General features: G+C 45.8%; 1 protein-coding gene across 5 annotated transcripts in view; it reads left to right on the plus strand.

Moving 5' to 3' along the window:
* Positions 1–13290, plus strand: part of GRK3 (G protein-coupled receptor kinase 3) — a 56660-nt gene that overhangs the window by 2327 nt on the left and 41043 nt on the right. For all 5 annotated transcript variants that reach the window (XR_011729781.1, XR_011729782.1, XR_011729783.1 and 2 more), the window contains exon 2: positions 13131–13207. Coding sequence is in view for 2 of the 5 variants with exons in the window: in XM_071763667.1 (XP_071619768.1) it covers positions 13131–13207 (77 nt within the window). In the remaining 3 variants the exon portion in view is untranslated. The remainder of the gene's footprint in view (positions 1–13130; positions 13208–13290) is intronic.

The following is a 13290-nucleotide window of genomic DNA, read 5'->3' on the forward strand; positions in this document are numbered from 1 at the left end:
GAGCAGTGCCAGGGGACAGGGGAGGTGTAGGACAGCTCAGCAGATGAATGGGAGGAAGTGTGGACATAAATGAGAACAGAAACTTACCTAAGCCTGGGACCACAAACGGCTCCAGGTTGCTTGAAATGACTGAACTTCTCAGCTTCTAACTGAAACCAAGGATTTCCTCACACGGGAGGAAACTGTGACCGTTATGCTGGTGTCAGATGTCTTCATGCTGCTTTCTGGTTGGGGTTTTTTTTGGTTTTTTTTTTGATCCCTCTCATTAAAACAGACATGGTGTGTTGGGTACACTTCAGTATTTCTGTATCACTGGCAAAGGGATTCGTTTAGAATTATATAAATTGGATGGCTGAGTGCAGGTTGATATAGTAACAGCGAAGGGAAAAAACCAAACCCAACACACCCGAGTTTGAAATCAAACAGTTTTCCCAAACGAATTCTGACTTCCCTGTGTGTGTATGAGCAGCTCCTGGGAGGAGCAGGAGCAGAAGCAGGAGCACAGCTTTGTGACCCCACAGCCCTCCTGGATGGATGGCAGGAAGGTCACTGGAATATCCCATCCATAATAAAATAAACGTCGGGGCCTTGCTGCAGCGGGGCTGTGCTTGCTGGGGCTTTATCTCCCTGTCCTGTGCCACTGCCTCCAGTAAGGTGACAAAGGTTCTCCCTCCTGGGGCAGGTGGCACACCTGTGGCACTGCTTTCTCTCTGGGAGGTGAGGCTGCCACTAAATGGAGGAACTGAGCTTGCTGTCATGCAAATGCGAGGGGGCTTCCTGTTTACAAGGAAATCGCCCGAGTGCAGGCAGAGAGAATTCCGAGGCTGCAGGCCAAGGCTTAGCAGCAAATAAACTCGGAGGGTGAAGAGTTTATTGGCCCTGGGGCTGGTTATTGCTGAGTTTACACGGAGCATCCTCAGACTGGTTCTGTCCCAAAATTGTTAAATATCACAGCTTGGGAAAGTGAGGGCTGATGAGGCCCGAGTGCCTAAGGAAGAGGCTTAGTGCTGTCTTGTTTGTTTTGTTTTTTTTAAAGCAGCAAAACAAAACAACCCTTTTTCCATCCTCTGTCATCTGCTTTTCCTTCCCTTTTGTGTTTCCTCCTTTCATTCCTAAGAGCCTTGCCAAGAGCTGGGAAAGCTGTGGTATCTCTTAGTTGTACCTTGTTGGTTGAAAGCCCGGTTTGTGGGTAGGTGGGCAGGGCTGGCAAAGGCCAAGTGACCCTGCAGAAGTATGGAAAAGAGGCCGTGCATAGTGCAATAAGAGCTAACACAGGACTTTAATATTTGTCTGCAGAATTGCTGCCAATTATTCTATGTTTGGGGGGGGGGGGAAAGGAGAAAATTAACTGCACTCAATTTTTTTTTTTTAGGTTACTCAGCAGACTTCTGAAGCTTTCCCCTTTTCCATGTAGATTTTAGATGTCCCTTATTTTGGCCAAAGGGAATGGAAGAACACTGTATAACAGCTCTCCTCATTGGCCAGCTGCTACTTCTGTTTTGAATAAAGGATTTTGCATAATGTGAGGTTGAGACAAAGAGTGCAGGAAATCAGGTAAGGGGACTCAGGGTGCAGAGCTGGCAGAGAGCTGGTGTACAGCCCTGCTGTCCTCCCCTGCCTGTCCTCGCCAGGAAAGTTCACATGGAAGCCTCCTTACTATAAACATCACGTAAGCTCAGGGTGCTTTTGGTGTACAAATACCAAGGGCATGGTAACAAAACAGAGCATCCATCTGGCCAGGCTGCCCTGCCTGCAGTTGTAGAGGGTTTTTTCTCTCGTCCCTTGTAACCTTCTTGTTTCAGTAATTCTCTATCAAGTGACTCCTTATTGTCATCCCAACTTTTTTTCTTTGGTCTTCTGCCTTCCTCTGAGTCCCATCCTCTGGGCACAGAAGGGGCATGTTGATTTTATCCTCAAGTCACACTTTTGCCATGATGTTTTTCCTCAGCTCTCATCCTGTGTTCCCTGTGCTCATGCACTGGTACCCAGCAGCTGCTTCCTGGGGCAGCTCAGTCTCTGAGGTGCTCTTTGCTTTCTCACCAAGCGTTCAAATTAATTTGTTAAAAACCCTGATTGGGCTTCATTGAGTGCTCAGAGGTTGCTTTTCCTTTCCCAGTTCCATCCTGAGCTATTTGTGATTTGCTCAGAACTGTTAAAGCCCAAGTGACATCTCCTCCTAGGAGTTAAGCATCATTACTCTGTCTTCTCCTCTGCTTTTTCAATTTTGTTCTCTTGGCACCAGTGCACTCTTTCTCTGAATTTCAGCTGTTTCTTTGATGTGTCCTTCAGCCTGTTCTTGTGCCTCTGGAAACTTCTGTGACACCTCAAAACCAGAGGCTGGAGCTCCTCTGTCTCTGCTGTCAGTCTCAGCTCTTTGACGTTGTTTTTTTCTGTCTTTAACGCCTTCTTGTTGTGCTTATTCATTTAGAGTGCTGTCTCTGAGAAAATTTTCCTGGCAGTTGTTCATGTAATTTCTGTATTTGTTGCTGTTCCGCTTGTGTCATCCCTCTGCATCTTTCTAGGTGCTTTTTTTGTCCCTGTTGCCTCAAGCATGCTGTTCAGTTTTGGGTGTCTGCAGGTGGCTTGTACCTCCCTGAGCATCCTCTGCTCAATGCCACGGTGTTGATAAAGCTCTGCAGCTGCCAGCATCCAACCTTCCCCTCCATGACCCAGCAGGCACTGCTTGCCTTGCTCCCTGCCCTTCCTTGCCAGCAGCTCTGCAAAACTCCTCTGGATCCCTGATTAAACCCCTGGTGTCACTGAGCTGATGCAGTTGGGCTGTGATGACTCTGACAGTGCTTGCTGTGCTGATGCTGTTTTTACCATTGGTGTTTCCCTCTGTCCCTTTGCTTCTTCCCAAGGGCAAGTGTGGGACCTGGGGTGCTTTGTTGTGCTGTGGGTTGTCTCAGCAGTGATGGTTGTACCCAAACCCCCTGTTTTATGTGCAGGTTATTCGGAGTGTGCAGTGGCTCCAGGAGACCTTGTGCTGTCTTCTGTTTCTTCCTCACTGTCTGAATGCAAGTGGTAGAAACCTTGAAAAGTACCATTTTCAGGAAAAAAATAGGCCCAGGTTTTTCAAAAGTCTTGTGTATTTTATTATTGTGCATTTTATTATTGTGCATTTTGTTGTTTTTTTATTATTACTGGGCTTTGCAAGAAATGGAGCCAATGGATGCAAAATACAGAGGAGATGGTGTGACAGGGCAGGGATCTGATGGTTCATTCAGATGAATTTGAGTCCTGGTAACCCCAGCTCTGTAAGGTGGTGGTGTTTTGCTGGAGCTTCTTCCATCTGCTCGGAGCAATAATGGCTGTAAATTGTTTTAGCAGAACTTCTTAAGCCTGGCTGTCTAAAATTTCAAAACAATTTAGTTTTTTGTTTGACATGTGTGGCTTTTTTTAGTGTCAAACCAGACTGGTTGGTTGGTGTTTTTGTACCCTTTCCAGTGCTCACTAAACGTTGAGTTGAAAAATTGGAAGCAAGAGATGAAGAGCAGCATGCAGGACACTCAGGGTCCTCCAGGTGGATTCATTGATCTGTAATGTGTGAAAGTACAGGAGAGAAGGATCTGCATGAAGTGGTTTGATACACAAATTCATTATTTTGCAGCTCTATGATACCACACTGTGGGGTCTGAGTGTGTCAGCAGTAAAGGTTGGTGAGGGCTGAGCAGGGGTGTCCACGGGCTGGCTGTCCCAAGGAAGGGGACACGTGGCTTCTGGTGTTTCCTAGACTACCCCTCTATTTTTTTCTTATTGCCTTACTTCAAGTATTGAATTAGTATTGATGATTCTGGTCAAGAAAGCCACTGCTCCTTTACGTTGGTGCAATTCATAGTAACATATGTGTAGTATCATAGTATCTTATGTTCCATAGTATCTGTTCCAGAGGTGAATTCCCACATTCTGGGATGATGCAGTCTGTAGGATGAAGTCTTTCTTATGTCCTGCTTGGCTTGGGAGAAGAGGCATGTTTGAATATTCATATGGCAGCTGTTAGAGGAGGGGGAAAAAAAAACTCTGTGGTGGGGTGGGTTTTTTTTTATTTTATTTTGTTTGGGTTTTTTTCCTTTTTTTTTTTTTTTTTTTTTTCTGAACTAGCATTACCAGAAAGCCTGAACGTTTTTGGTTTTCTTGTGGAACAACTTATTCCTGCTCAGGGTGAGTATATATGACAGAGCAGTTAAATTTTGTTTAGCAGTTCAGCCTCCTCACTGCTGTCAGCAGAAGTGTGTGACGGAGAAGGCAGAGAAAAAAAAAAAAAAAAAAAAAAAAAAAGTGGCTTTCTCAAATTAGTTGAGTATCCATAAGGAAGGCTGGAGCTGCTGACAAACTGCTCTTGCTTTTTAGCTCAGTACTAGAGCAGAGTCTTGGGAAATCTGCACGTTTTGGGGATGGGTGTGGATGGTCCCTGTAGGACCCACCTGCTTGCTGTAGGTTGGGTGTTTTCTCCCTGGGGATCTTGGGGTGATTTCTGTAGCTGCTGACACCTGAACAAAAGAGAGGGAAATGAAGGTCCTGGTGCAAAGCTCTTGAGCTTTATCAGGCAAGGAATGAGGGGCTGGAAAAGGGCCCTGTTGGTAGCTGTGTATAAATGGTGTTCTGTGCCCTCATGCAGGATGCTGGGAGATGCAGGAGCTGCTGTTGGTTTTCCTGAGCTTCAGATAAGTGCTGGAGGCCCTCGGCTGCCTCAGCTCCTGAGCATGGGTTGCTTGGGGTGTCTGTGGGCACAGGAATGTGAGATCTGGCCTTAGGAAACCTGTTCCAATTAGTTCTGTGGGGATGCTCTGAGCCTGAAGCTTCTGTTTGGTAACACAGACCTTCCCTCGGGCATCATTACCTTAATTAAGGAAGGAGGTAAAGAGGGTGAGCTGGGAAGAGATGAGTCTGCAGCCTTCTGTTCCTGTGCTGGGACCAGGGGGATGTTTCTGGGGATGTTTCTGGGGAGGCTTGTGCAATGGGGTCTGGCATTTTGGGGTCTGTGTCAGGGTGACCATCCTGGAGCAGGGCTGTGGCATCTGCAGCAGGCTTGGGGTTTTTAGGGGAAATCTGTACAGGGAGATGTGTCTTTGATTCAGCAAAGTGACCTTGTAGGTGTTGCTCCTCTGGTGTGACAGCTTTCCAGTGCCCAGGCCTTCCCCTCTGGAATGTTGGGAACAACAGGATGGAGCTGTAGCATCAGGAAACAAATGTCTGCAGCTCCTGGGTTTCTTTTCTGGTGAAATCATGTGGAATGGCCTGGTTTAATCTTCTTATCAATAATAGGTTTTGGGTTGGTTTTTGTTGGCGGTGCTGGTGGGGGTTTTTTTGTGGGTTTTTTTTTTTTGGTTATTAATAAAATTAGAAAAAAGTCTATCAGGAGCAGTCAGGTCCAGGTGCATAAACCAAATCACATAATTTAATTGAACTAAATTAGTGTAAAAGCAGCAGCTTCTAGCTTTACAAAATACAGCTGTTTTCCACACCAGGAGCTTCACCCCATGCTTGCTGGTTTCTCCAGGAAAATCATCCCAACACCAAATAAACACTTACATAAATGTCTTGCATAAATAAAGCTTCTGAGAGCGTAAGGAGAACCTGGTTCCCTAGAGAACCCCCCCAGGCCCCCTCCCAATGTGCCAGGAATTTCTCCTCTCAGCACCTCCTGTGTCCCTCTTGAGGAAGGAGCTGGGGAAAGGGCAGATTGCTGGGGATGGGGTAGAGCCCTGGGAATCAAAGTCTGCACAGAGATTGTGCTGCTGGACCAGCACCCACTGGGATGCACCTTGCAGACTCCCTGTATGGAGCTGGGGAAGGGATGGGTGCTCCTCACCCTCCTCTGCTGCAGGTGAGGAGAGCTCCTGGCAGCTCCTGCATCCTGCCAGGAAAAGGCTTTAGGAGAACCCCCCCTGCTCCTCTCCCGAGGGCTGAGAGCAGAATGCAGCTCTGGGGGTGCCACTTGGCTGCTCTTGGGTTTATTACATTGCCCTTGAGCCTTTGGGTTTTCCTGGCTCTGATTCCCAGCCCTGGGTTATATGGGTGGTGGAGGCAGTGCCTGGGAGCTGAGCTGTTCTTTCCTCAGCATTTTGGTTTTCTTAACTCTTGTCCTGTGTCTTCTCCATCACTTCATGCTTATTTTCACCCTGAAGCATTTCTGTGTCTTTGTGCATCAGTCCTCTGGTTTTTAATTTTTTAAAATTATTCTTCCCCCCCCCTCTCAATTTTCTCAGCCTTATTTCCAGTCTGTCCTAATGGTCATGGTTAAGGTTATCTCCCTTACTTCTGGAGCCTCAAAATAACTGTCAGGTTAAAACACACAGTGAGGAGCAAAAAAATCAATGAAGACAATTCCAGGCTTCTTTTTCTGCTTTGCTGTAGGTGAGTGCCTGCTGTGGTGTTTGGGATGCTGGGCTCTGGAGGGGAGAAGAAAAGAAAAAAAAAAAAGGAACATTTCTGTAGTTTTAACTTGATTTGAAGAGTTCTGAGAAGAGCTGTTTGATAGGCCAAATATTTCCTTGCAGTTTTCACTTTTGATGGTTCTTGCATTGCTCAAGCTTTTAAATGTACCTTATATAAAGGCAAAAAAAACCCCAAAAAAGGGAGTTTGGGCTGTGGTGGCTGTGTGCCATTCTGTGCTTGCTGACCCTGTCGTGTTTGCAGTTCAAAGGCCTCTGGGGCAGGATCTTTGGTCCAATTTTAACAACTTCATGATGGATTTGGAACAGTGCAAATAAACATTTAAGTCTCTGTAAAATTGTATCCTGAGACTACAAATAACTAAATAAATGGCAGGGAAGCACTGTGTTCCAGTCCCTGTTCTGGCTGTAGTTCTGGTAGCTCAGTTACTGTTTATACTTCCAGGCTACTCTTTAAAGAAAGTTCTAAACATTTGTAGATATGGAAAGAGGGGGAAAAAAATTGGCGTGTCTGTGGTAATTTTGTATTTGCTTTAAAAAAAAAACCCCAACACATGAGGCCTGACCAATTACTGAATTGCAGCAGGAGTGAGGAGCTGATTTCCCTCTGGTTTCCCTCAGTTCTCAGCAGCAGAGTTCTGGTGTAGGGCAAGTCCTTGACCTTACAATTCACTCTCTTTATTCCTGAAAAATCATGTACTTAGAAGCCTTTATACTAGTTCCAGATTTCTCCAGTGGTAGTGCCAGTGATCCCAAGGAACAGGAGGATGGGGCTGAATTTTGGATGGCCACACAGCTCTTCCTCTTGGCTCCCTTGTGAACTTTCTCCATTAATAACATTTGCATAAGTGAAGCTGCTTCTCCCCTGGGTGGGAGCCGAGCTCCAGAGGGGGTGAGGGAAAGCCCTGCTGAGCTGCAATCCCTTCATGGCAAGCAGGGGGCTTGGGTGGGATAACCTGGTAATTATCCTTGACAATTAGGAGAGCATGAGGTGGCTGCAGGGCTGGGGCTGTGGGCTCAGCACAACCCTCCCAGGGGGAACTCCTGCAATCCTTGCTGCTGGATTTGTCACCTGATGAGGCTGAGAGTAGGGTGAGGATGTGCACTAATTAATGTAGCACTAAGTACTACAGTAAAAGCATAAAAATAATTTAATTTTTTTTTTCCGTGCTATTCTGTTGTTGTTTTGTGTTTTTTGGTTTTTTTTTTTTTTTTTTACAGCCTTCTAATGATTTGTTTCCTCTTCAAACATGGAATTTTACAAGTAATAGATTAGATGATGTAATGGTCCTTCCTGGCTTTATATGCTGAGGTTTGCTTTGCCCCATTAATTGCTCAAACAGAAGTTGAGTGAAATGCCTTTTACAGCCTCTGAGAGCAACATCATTTGGAGAAGTATTAACTTCTTCTGATCTTTGAACTGGGTGCAAGTCTGAGAGGAAGGAAAATGAAACTGATTGAATGTTTGTGATGTGTTCATGTTTTTTTCTCCCTTCCACAGGAGGGAAGCTAATTCTTTTTAATTGAGTATCTGCTCTTTGCTTTCACCCTTCAAGTGGAGTCTGTGACCCAGTGACTTGCTGCAGTTCACAGCCTTGTTCAAGGGGAGTTTTCTGTTCAGCTGGAGAGGCTCTTCATGCCAGCACTGAACGTATTATGAGAAAATAACTGCACCATTAGTAGTCAGTCACACAGATTTCCTCTTCATGTTGAGATGTTTCTTCCCTTCTCCCTGGTGTCTTCAATTATGTGACTTTTCCCCTCTACCCTGCAAACCCTCAGTAAAAAATACTTGGAAACTGTGTTACTGATTATATTTCAGTCTTTCTGATTTACTTTTTGTTTGAAATTGAGTCTAATTAGTAATTGTCTGACTGGAGGGAGGCTGGGGCTTTGTGAGAGCCTCTGGGTCTGTGCGTTTGGACAGAGTGAGGAGGTGAAGAAAGTGGAGATGAGAGCTGGATGGGATAAGGAAAAGTGATAAATCTGGTGAGGACAGGATGAGAGAGGTTTGAGAAAGGGAAACAGGGGCTGATGACAAGAAGGAAGAGGAGAAAGCAGAGAAAAGTAAATGGGAGGTGTGGGAATGGATGGTGGGAGGGCAGGGAGCAGGCTGGGTGGCAGTGAGGAGCAGAGCAAGAGGCTGGCAGCCAAGGGCAGTGGTAATTGAGAGCTGAATATTGAGCATTTTCTTGAAATAATTATTAATGTTTGAGTAGTGTTTGGATGTGCCAGGAGCTGAGTGTGCTGGGTATGGGATTTGCACAGGAGGGAAGGATGGGAGCTGCCCTTGCAGCAAAGAGGAGGAGAAGGAATAGAGCTGGATGTGACCTGCTGGGGGCTGGGGCAGATCCTGTCTGGGATTTGCCTGAGCTGCCCCTGGAAGTGTTGGGAGGGTTCAATGCTGAGCTCTGCTCTTCTCAGGCTCTGCAATGCTGCCATTTCATTCTTGGTTTGGTTTTCTGTTCTGCTTTTTCTCTTCCAGCTTGTTGGTGCAGGGTGTCAGTGTGTGCAACCCCGGGTTTGCATGGTGCATGTGATTCCCTAATGCTCCCAGCCAGGCTCAACATCTTATTTCAAGCTGTGTGGGCATCTGTACAATAGATAGTGTCTCACAGATCTCTGCTCTTACTGATTTATAAGGAAAAAAAGTCTTACTGGTTTATAAAAATGTTTTTTTTAATTATGATGCATAAATAAGAGCCTCACTAAGATCCAGTAAGGCCAGTAGTTAGTAGCTTCTTCATCTGCTGCCCCAAGGGCACCTCCTGGTTTGCTGCTTCTGGAGCAAGGAGGGTTGCAGATCAGTGGAGCTCTTGCCCTCCTCATCTCTTTGTCTCTCTGAAAGAGAACATAATGTGTTTTCTTCTTAGTTTTTCAGATGTGCTTTCAAGTGGGCATTTTCTGCCTGTGCCAGCCCGGGCTGCCTCCTGTCACCCTGCCTGCAGGCACTGGGAGCTTTTCACTGCAGAGTGGGTTTTAACCTTGAAGGTTTGCTTTGCACTGGATTTCTTTGATCAGGTCTGAACAACCAGGCTGCTGGCTGAAGTCCTGAGAGCTTCAAGGTGCATCTTCAGGTTCCTCTGAACAGAGTTTCAGCTCAGGCTAGGTTTGTGGTTTGCTGGTGCTGATTGTCACCTGTGTAGCTGTGTGCTCAGGGCTGCTCCAGCAGCTGAGTGGTTTTATTCAGGGGCTGCAAGGGGTGAGCCCACTGAGCCCCTGTGTCCATGCCTTGGCCTCCTGTTGTCTGCAGCATCAGCCTCAGGTGCTTTGTGGGATCCCTCTGCACTGCTGGGGAGCCAGATGCTCATTCTGTTTGCCATTAAAACTCTCTCCAAACTTCTTCACTGTCTCAGCCCTGCAGTAATTCTCTCAGGCCCAGGTGCCAAGGACTGCTCTGCGTTTGCAGGTACCTCCTTAAATCTGGTCCTGGTTAAACCAGAGAAGAGGTATCCAGAGTCCAGGTTCTCACAAGATTTGAAGCCTGATTTTTGATTGCCCCTGCATATATTTGTTTTGTTATCTCAGTTGGTTTCTGGTATGTGGACAGCAGATTTGAGCCTTTCTGAATTTTTTGTTGTTTGCTATTTTCTTCATCTCTGGAATAAAAGGTACATGAACAAAAGGCTTTGCTATGGATATTCTTTTGTTTCTGAAGTCTCCCTGGGTTTTGTTTCCAGACAGCTTTTGTCTCTGCTTATTTTGAATGCTGCTATTGAGGTGGCTCATGCTGTGAACTGAGGTGAACTTAGGCTTGAGCCCAGCTCTCACATCAGTGGGCTGGTTGCACTGAGCCTGCTGGAACAGCTTTTCAGAAGTGGAACAGCTCTTCAGAAGTGGCTGCTGGTCTGGGCAGTGCAGGTTTGAATCCCAGCTGGGTTACAGGGCAGGACACACTCAATATGCAAAAGCAGAGGGGGAACCTTCCTTCCTGTTTTGTGGGGTGTGTGAGGCTCTAGTTTAACATTTCCCATCCTTCTGAAGGATATGTGGGTTTATCCTCCCTGCTTGTGAACTCAGTAGAATTTTTACCTTTAACTTTCATGTGAGAATTAGGGAGTGATTATTCTGGGCAGTCGTAATCCACTCCATGTAATTTATTCCTATTTATTCCCAGGGATGTGCAGTTCTGAGGGGGTGCAGGTGTGTTGTTCAGAAGCTGGATGCAGCGTGGACGCCCGTAGCCTGTGATCATTTCACAGATTTGTTCAGATCCTGGAGCTGCAGAAACGTTTTGTTCCTTTGCTGTGTTACCCATCAGACCAGAAGTGCTGGGTGAGGAGGGAGAGGAGGAGCAGCAGCACTGGAGAGATTTGATCTTTACACAATCAGTGTTTTCCTGGACACTTCAGTCACACGTTAAATTTTTCATTCTCTTCTCCCATTGTCTGGGCTGAGAGATTTTCTGTAATTTCTCACAGTGCACTTGCTGGGGCAGAGGAAAGCTTTCTTGATGTCATTGTTAGTGAAAAGGCTTATGGTGTTACTAATGGTCTGGTGGTCAGTGGGAACAGGACATTGCCCAGGAGTGCTCCCAGCTGATGGGTTTGGGTCAGCCTGGAGGGGGAAGGCAGGAGGGGGCTCATGGGGCACAGCATGGCCACTGCTTTGTGTCCTTCTTAGTCTGGGGAGATGGGAGGGATGGAGTGGGAAGGGACCCAGCTAAGCTAGTGAAGTTTCACAGTCACCAAATCCTGCAGTTCTGTCAGTTCTCTGATAAATTCTATTTTGCTGCCTCACTTTTTCCCGAGCACAGAAGGTGATCTGTGTTTACTGCTGTCCTTTTGTGTGAAGTGAGTGTTTTATTTAGGCTGTTAAAATACACAGAGACTACACCTGGCTGTTCATGAACAAATTAAAAGGCCAGCAAGTTCATCGCTGAATAATTTGTAATCTTCAGCCTGGTTAACCTGAGCCCTCCCAGTCTCTGCTCAGCCTGGTGTGGTGGTCACCCCCGAGTTCTCACTTTGGGTCAGAGTGCTCAGAGATCTGTGTCAATGGGGGGCTTTGGGATGCACAAACCCCATCACATTAGTACTAATGGAGTAATTCTTTCCTAGGTTGGGCTGGAGGGCCTTTGAGCTGATTTCTTGGCTTTTAGTGTAGGCTTTTTCCAGGTCAGATCATTCAGACTTCATGCCTGAGGCCCTCATTTGAAGAGGAGCTCAAATACTGCCCCAGAGAATGGTGTAAAAGATGTTTGTTAATATTTGTGAGGTTTTTCAGGAGCTGGATGCTGGGGTCCATGGAAGCACAAATGAGGGGTGGGTTTCAGCCCCTGGCAGGGCTGTGGGTGAGGTCTGCAGGGCTGCACAGGTACCTCTTGATGGAGAGGCTTTAGAGGAAAAAAATTTAGAGGAGGAATAACCACAGAAATCTACTTATTTCTTTCCAGGAAATATTAAAACTTGTCCAAGATAACTGACCAGTTGGGCTGCATTACAGAAGGAGGTTTTTCAGTTTTATTTCCTGACATGAAGTAGTTCAGAGTTCACATTTGACATGGTTGAGGTGCTCAGCTTTGCTTCTGCAGAAACATGAGGGATGTTTAACAGCCTTGCTTAGGGCATGAGTGCTTTGTGCAGGGTATTTGTGGTTATTTTTATAAGAATAAATAGTACACACGAAAATAATCAGTTCTTAAAGTCTAGAGGAATTTTGACTTGCATGCTATGACCACACAGTTGTTCTACCAGGGCTCAGGACTGCCAGGATACATTGATTTTAAAATTTATGTTCTTGTATTGTTGCCCATATGAAATTTTTATAGGCATTATATTAAAATTAATGTTGAGGTTACTTGACAAATAAAGGAAATCTTTATTAACATGGTTTAAATGAGTGACTGTGACATTGTGAATGAAGCTCAGTGCATGGCAGCCAAGCTGGGGACCTGATGGAGCTGGAATTAGCTCATTTTCCAAGTGCTCCACGGCAGCTGGAGTGTTAACAGCCTCAGGCAGCTTTGGTTTGAGGAAAAAATCCCCAGTTTTGGGTGCTCCAGCTCCTGGGGGCTCTGATCAACCTGCAGATACCCAACTGGGATGGAAACCTTGCTGGGCAAAGCCAGGGAGGGCCTGGGAGCTCCTGCAAACTGCTGTGAAGGGAATGCCTGCAATCCTTGATGGGTTTTGGGGTTTTTCTTTCACCACTTTATGCTCAATTTTGGCATTTTTGAACCTCATTAGGTAACTGTAGCTTCTTGAAGGGGGATTCTAGCAACATCCTGCTGTGTGGTGCAGGCTATAAATATGTTAAGCTTGAGATGTAAAAGCCACATCTTTTCTCCTCTGAATAAGTACTGCTATTACTGATATTCTTCACTGGATGGCATTAATTTTTACAGTGGGGAAAAGTGATTTTTCTGCTGTACCTCAGACTCTGAGAACCTTTTAAGGAAACCCATTAAAAATCACAGTACTCAGCCTGCAAGGCTAATTTTAGGCTGGTAAGGTGATGCCTGGCAAGGTATTAATAGGTGAAGATTGAATTTTCGGGTAGGAATTTGCAGTGTTGAATTCACAGAACTCTCTGTGTCTGGGACTGGAGTGTGTGGTACAATTAACTCCTGGGCTGCTGCTGGGCTGGGCCTTGGTGCAGGTGCTGGGCAGAAATCTTCCATTGCTTGAATCCTTTTATTGCAGTGATTCTGTTCCCCAAAGCAGGGCAAAGGTCTGGTTTAAAATCAGCAATTTCAAGTAACTCTCTTTTTTTTTTTTTTTTTTTTTCTTTCAGCATCCGCAGTGTTATGCAGAAATACCTTGAGGAAAGGGGTGAATTGACCTTTGACAAGATCTTTAATCAGAAAATAGGTAAGTCAGGTGTCAGTAAAATGTTGAACTCAAATATTTTTAAGATTTGCTTGCCTGCCACTTGTCTGTAATGACTGCTGGGG

Source organism: Heliangelus exortis, chromosome 19 (assembly GCF_036169615.1).
Source record: "Heliangelus exortis chromosome 19, bHelExo1.hap1, whole genome shotgun sequence".
Lineage (NCBI taxonomy): Eukaryota > Metazoa > Chordata > Aves > Apodiformes > Trochilidae > Heliangelus > Heliangelus exortis.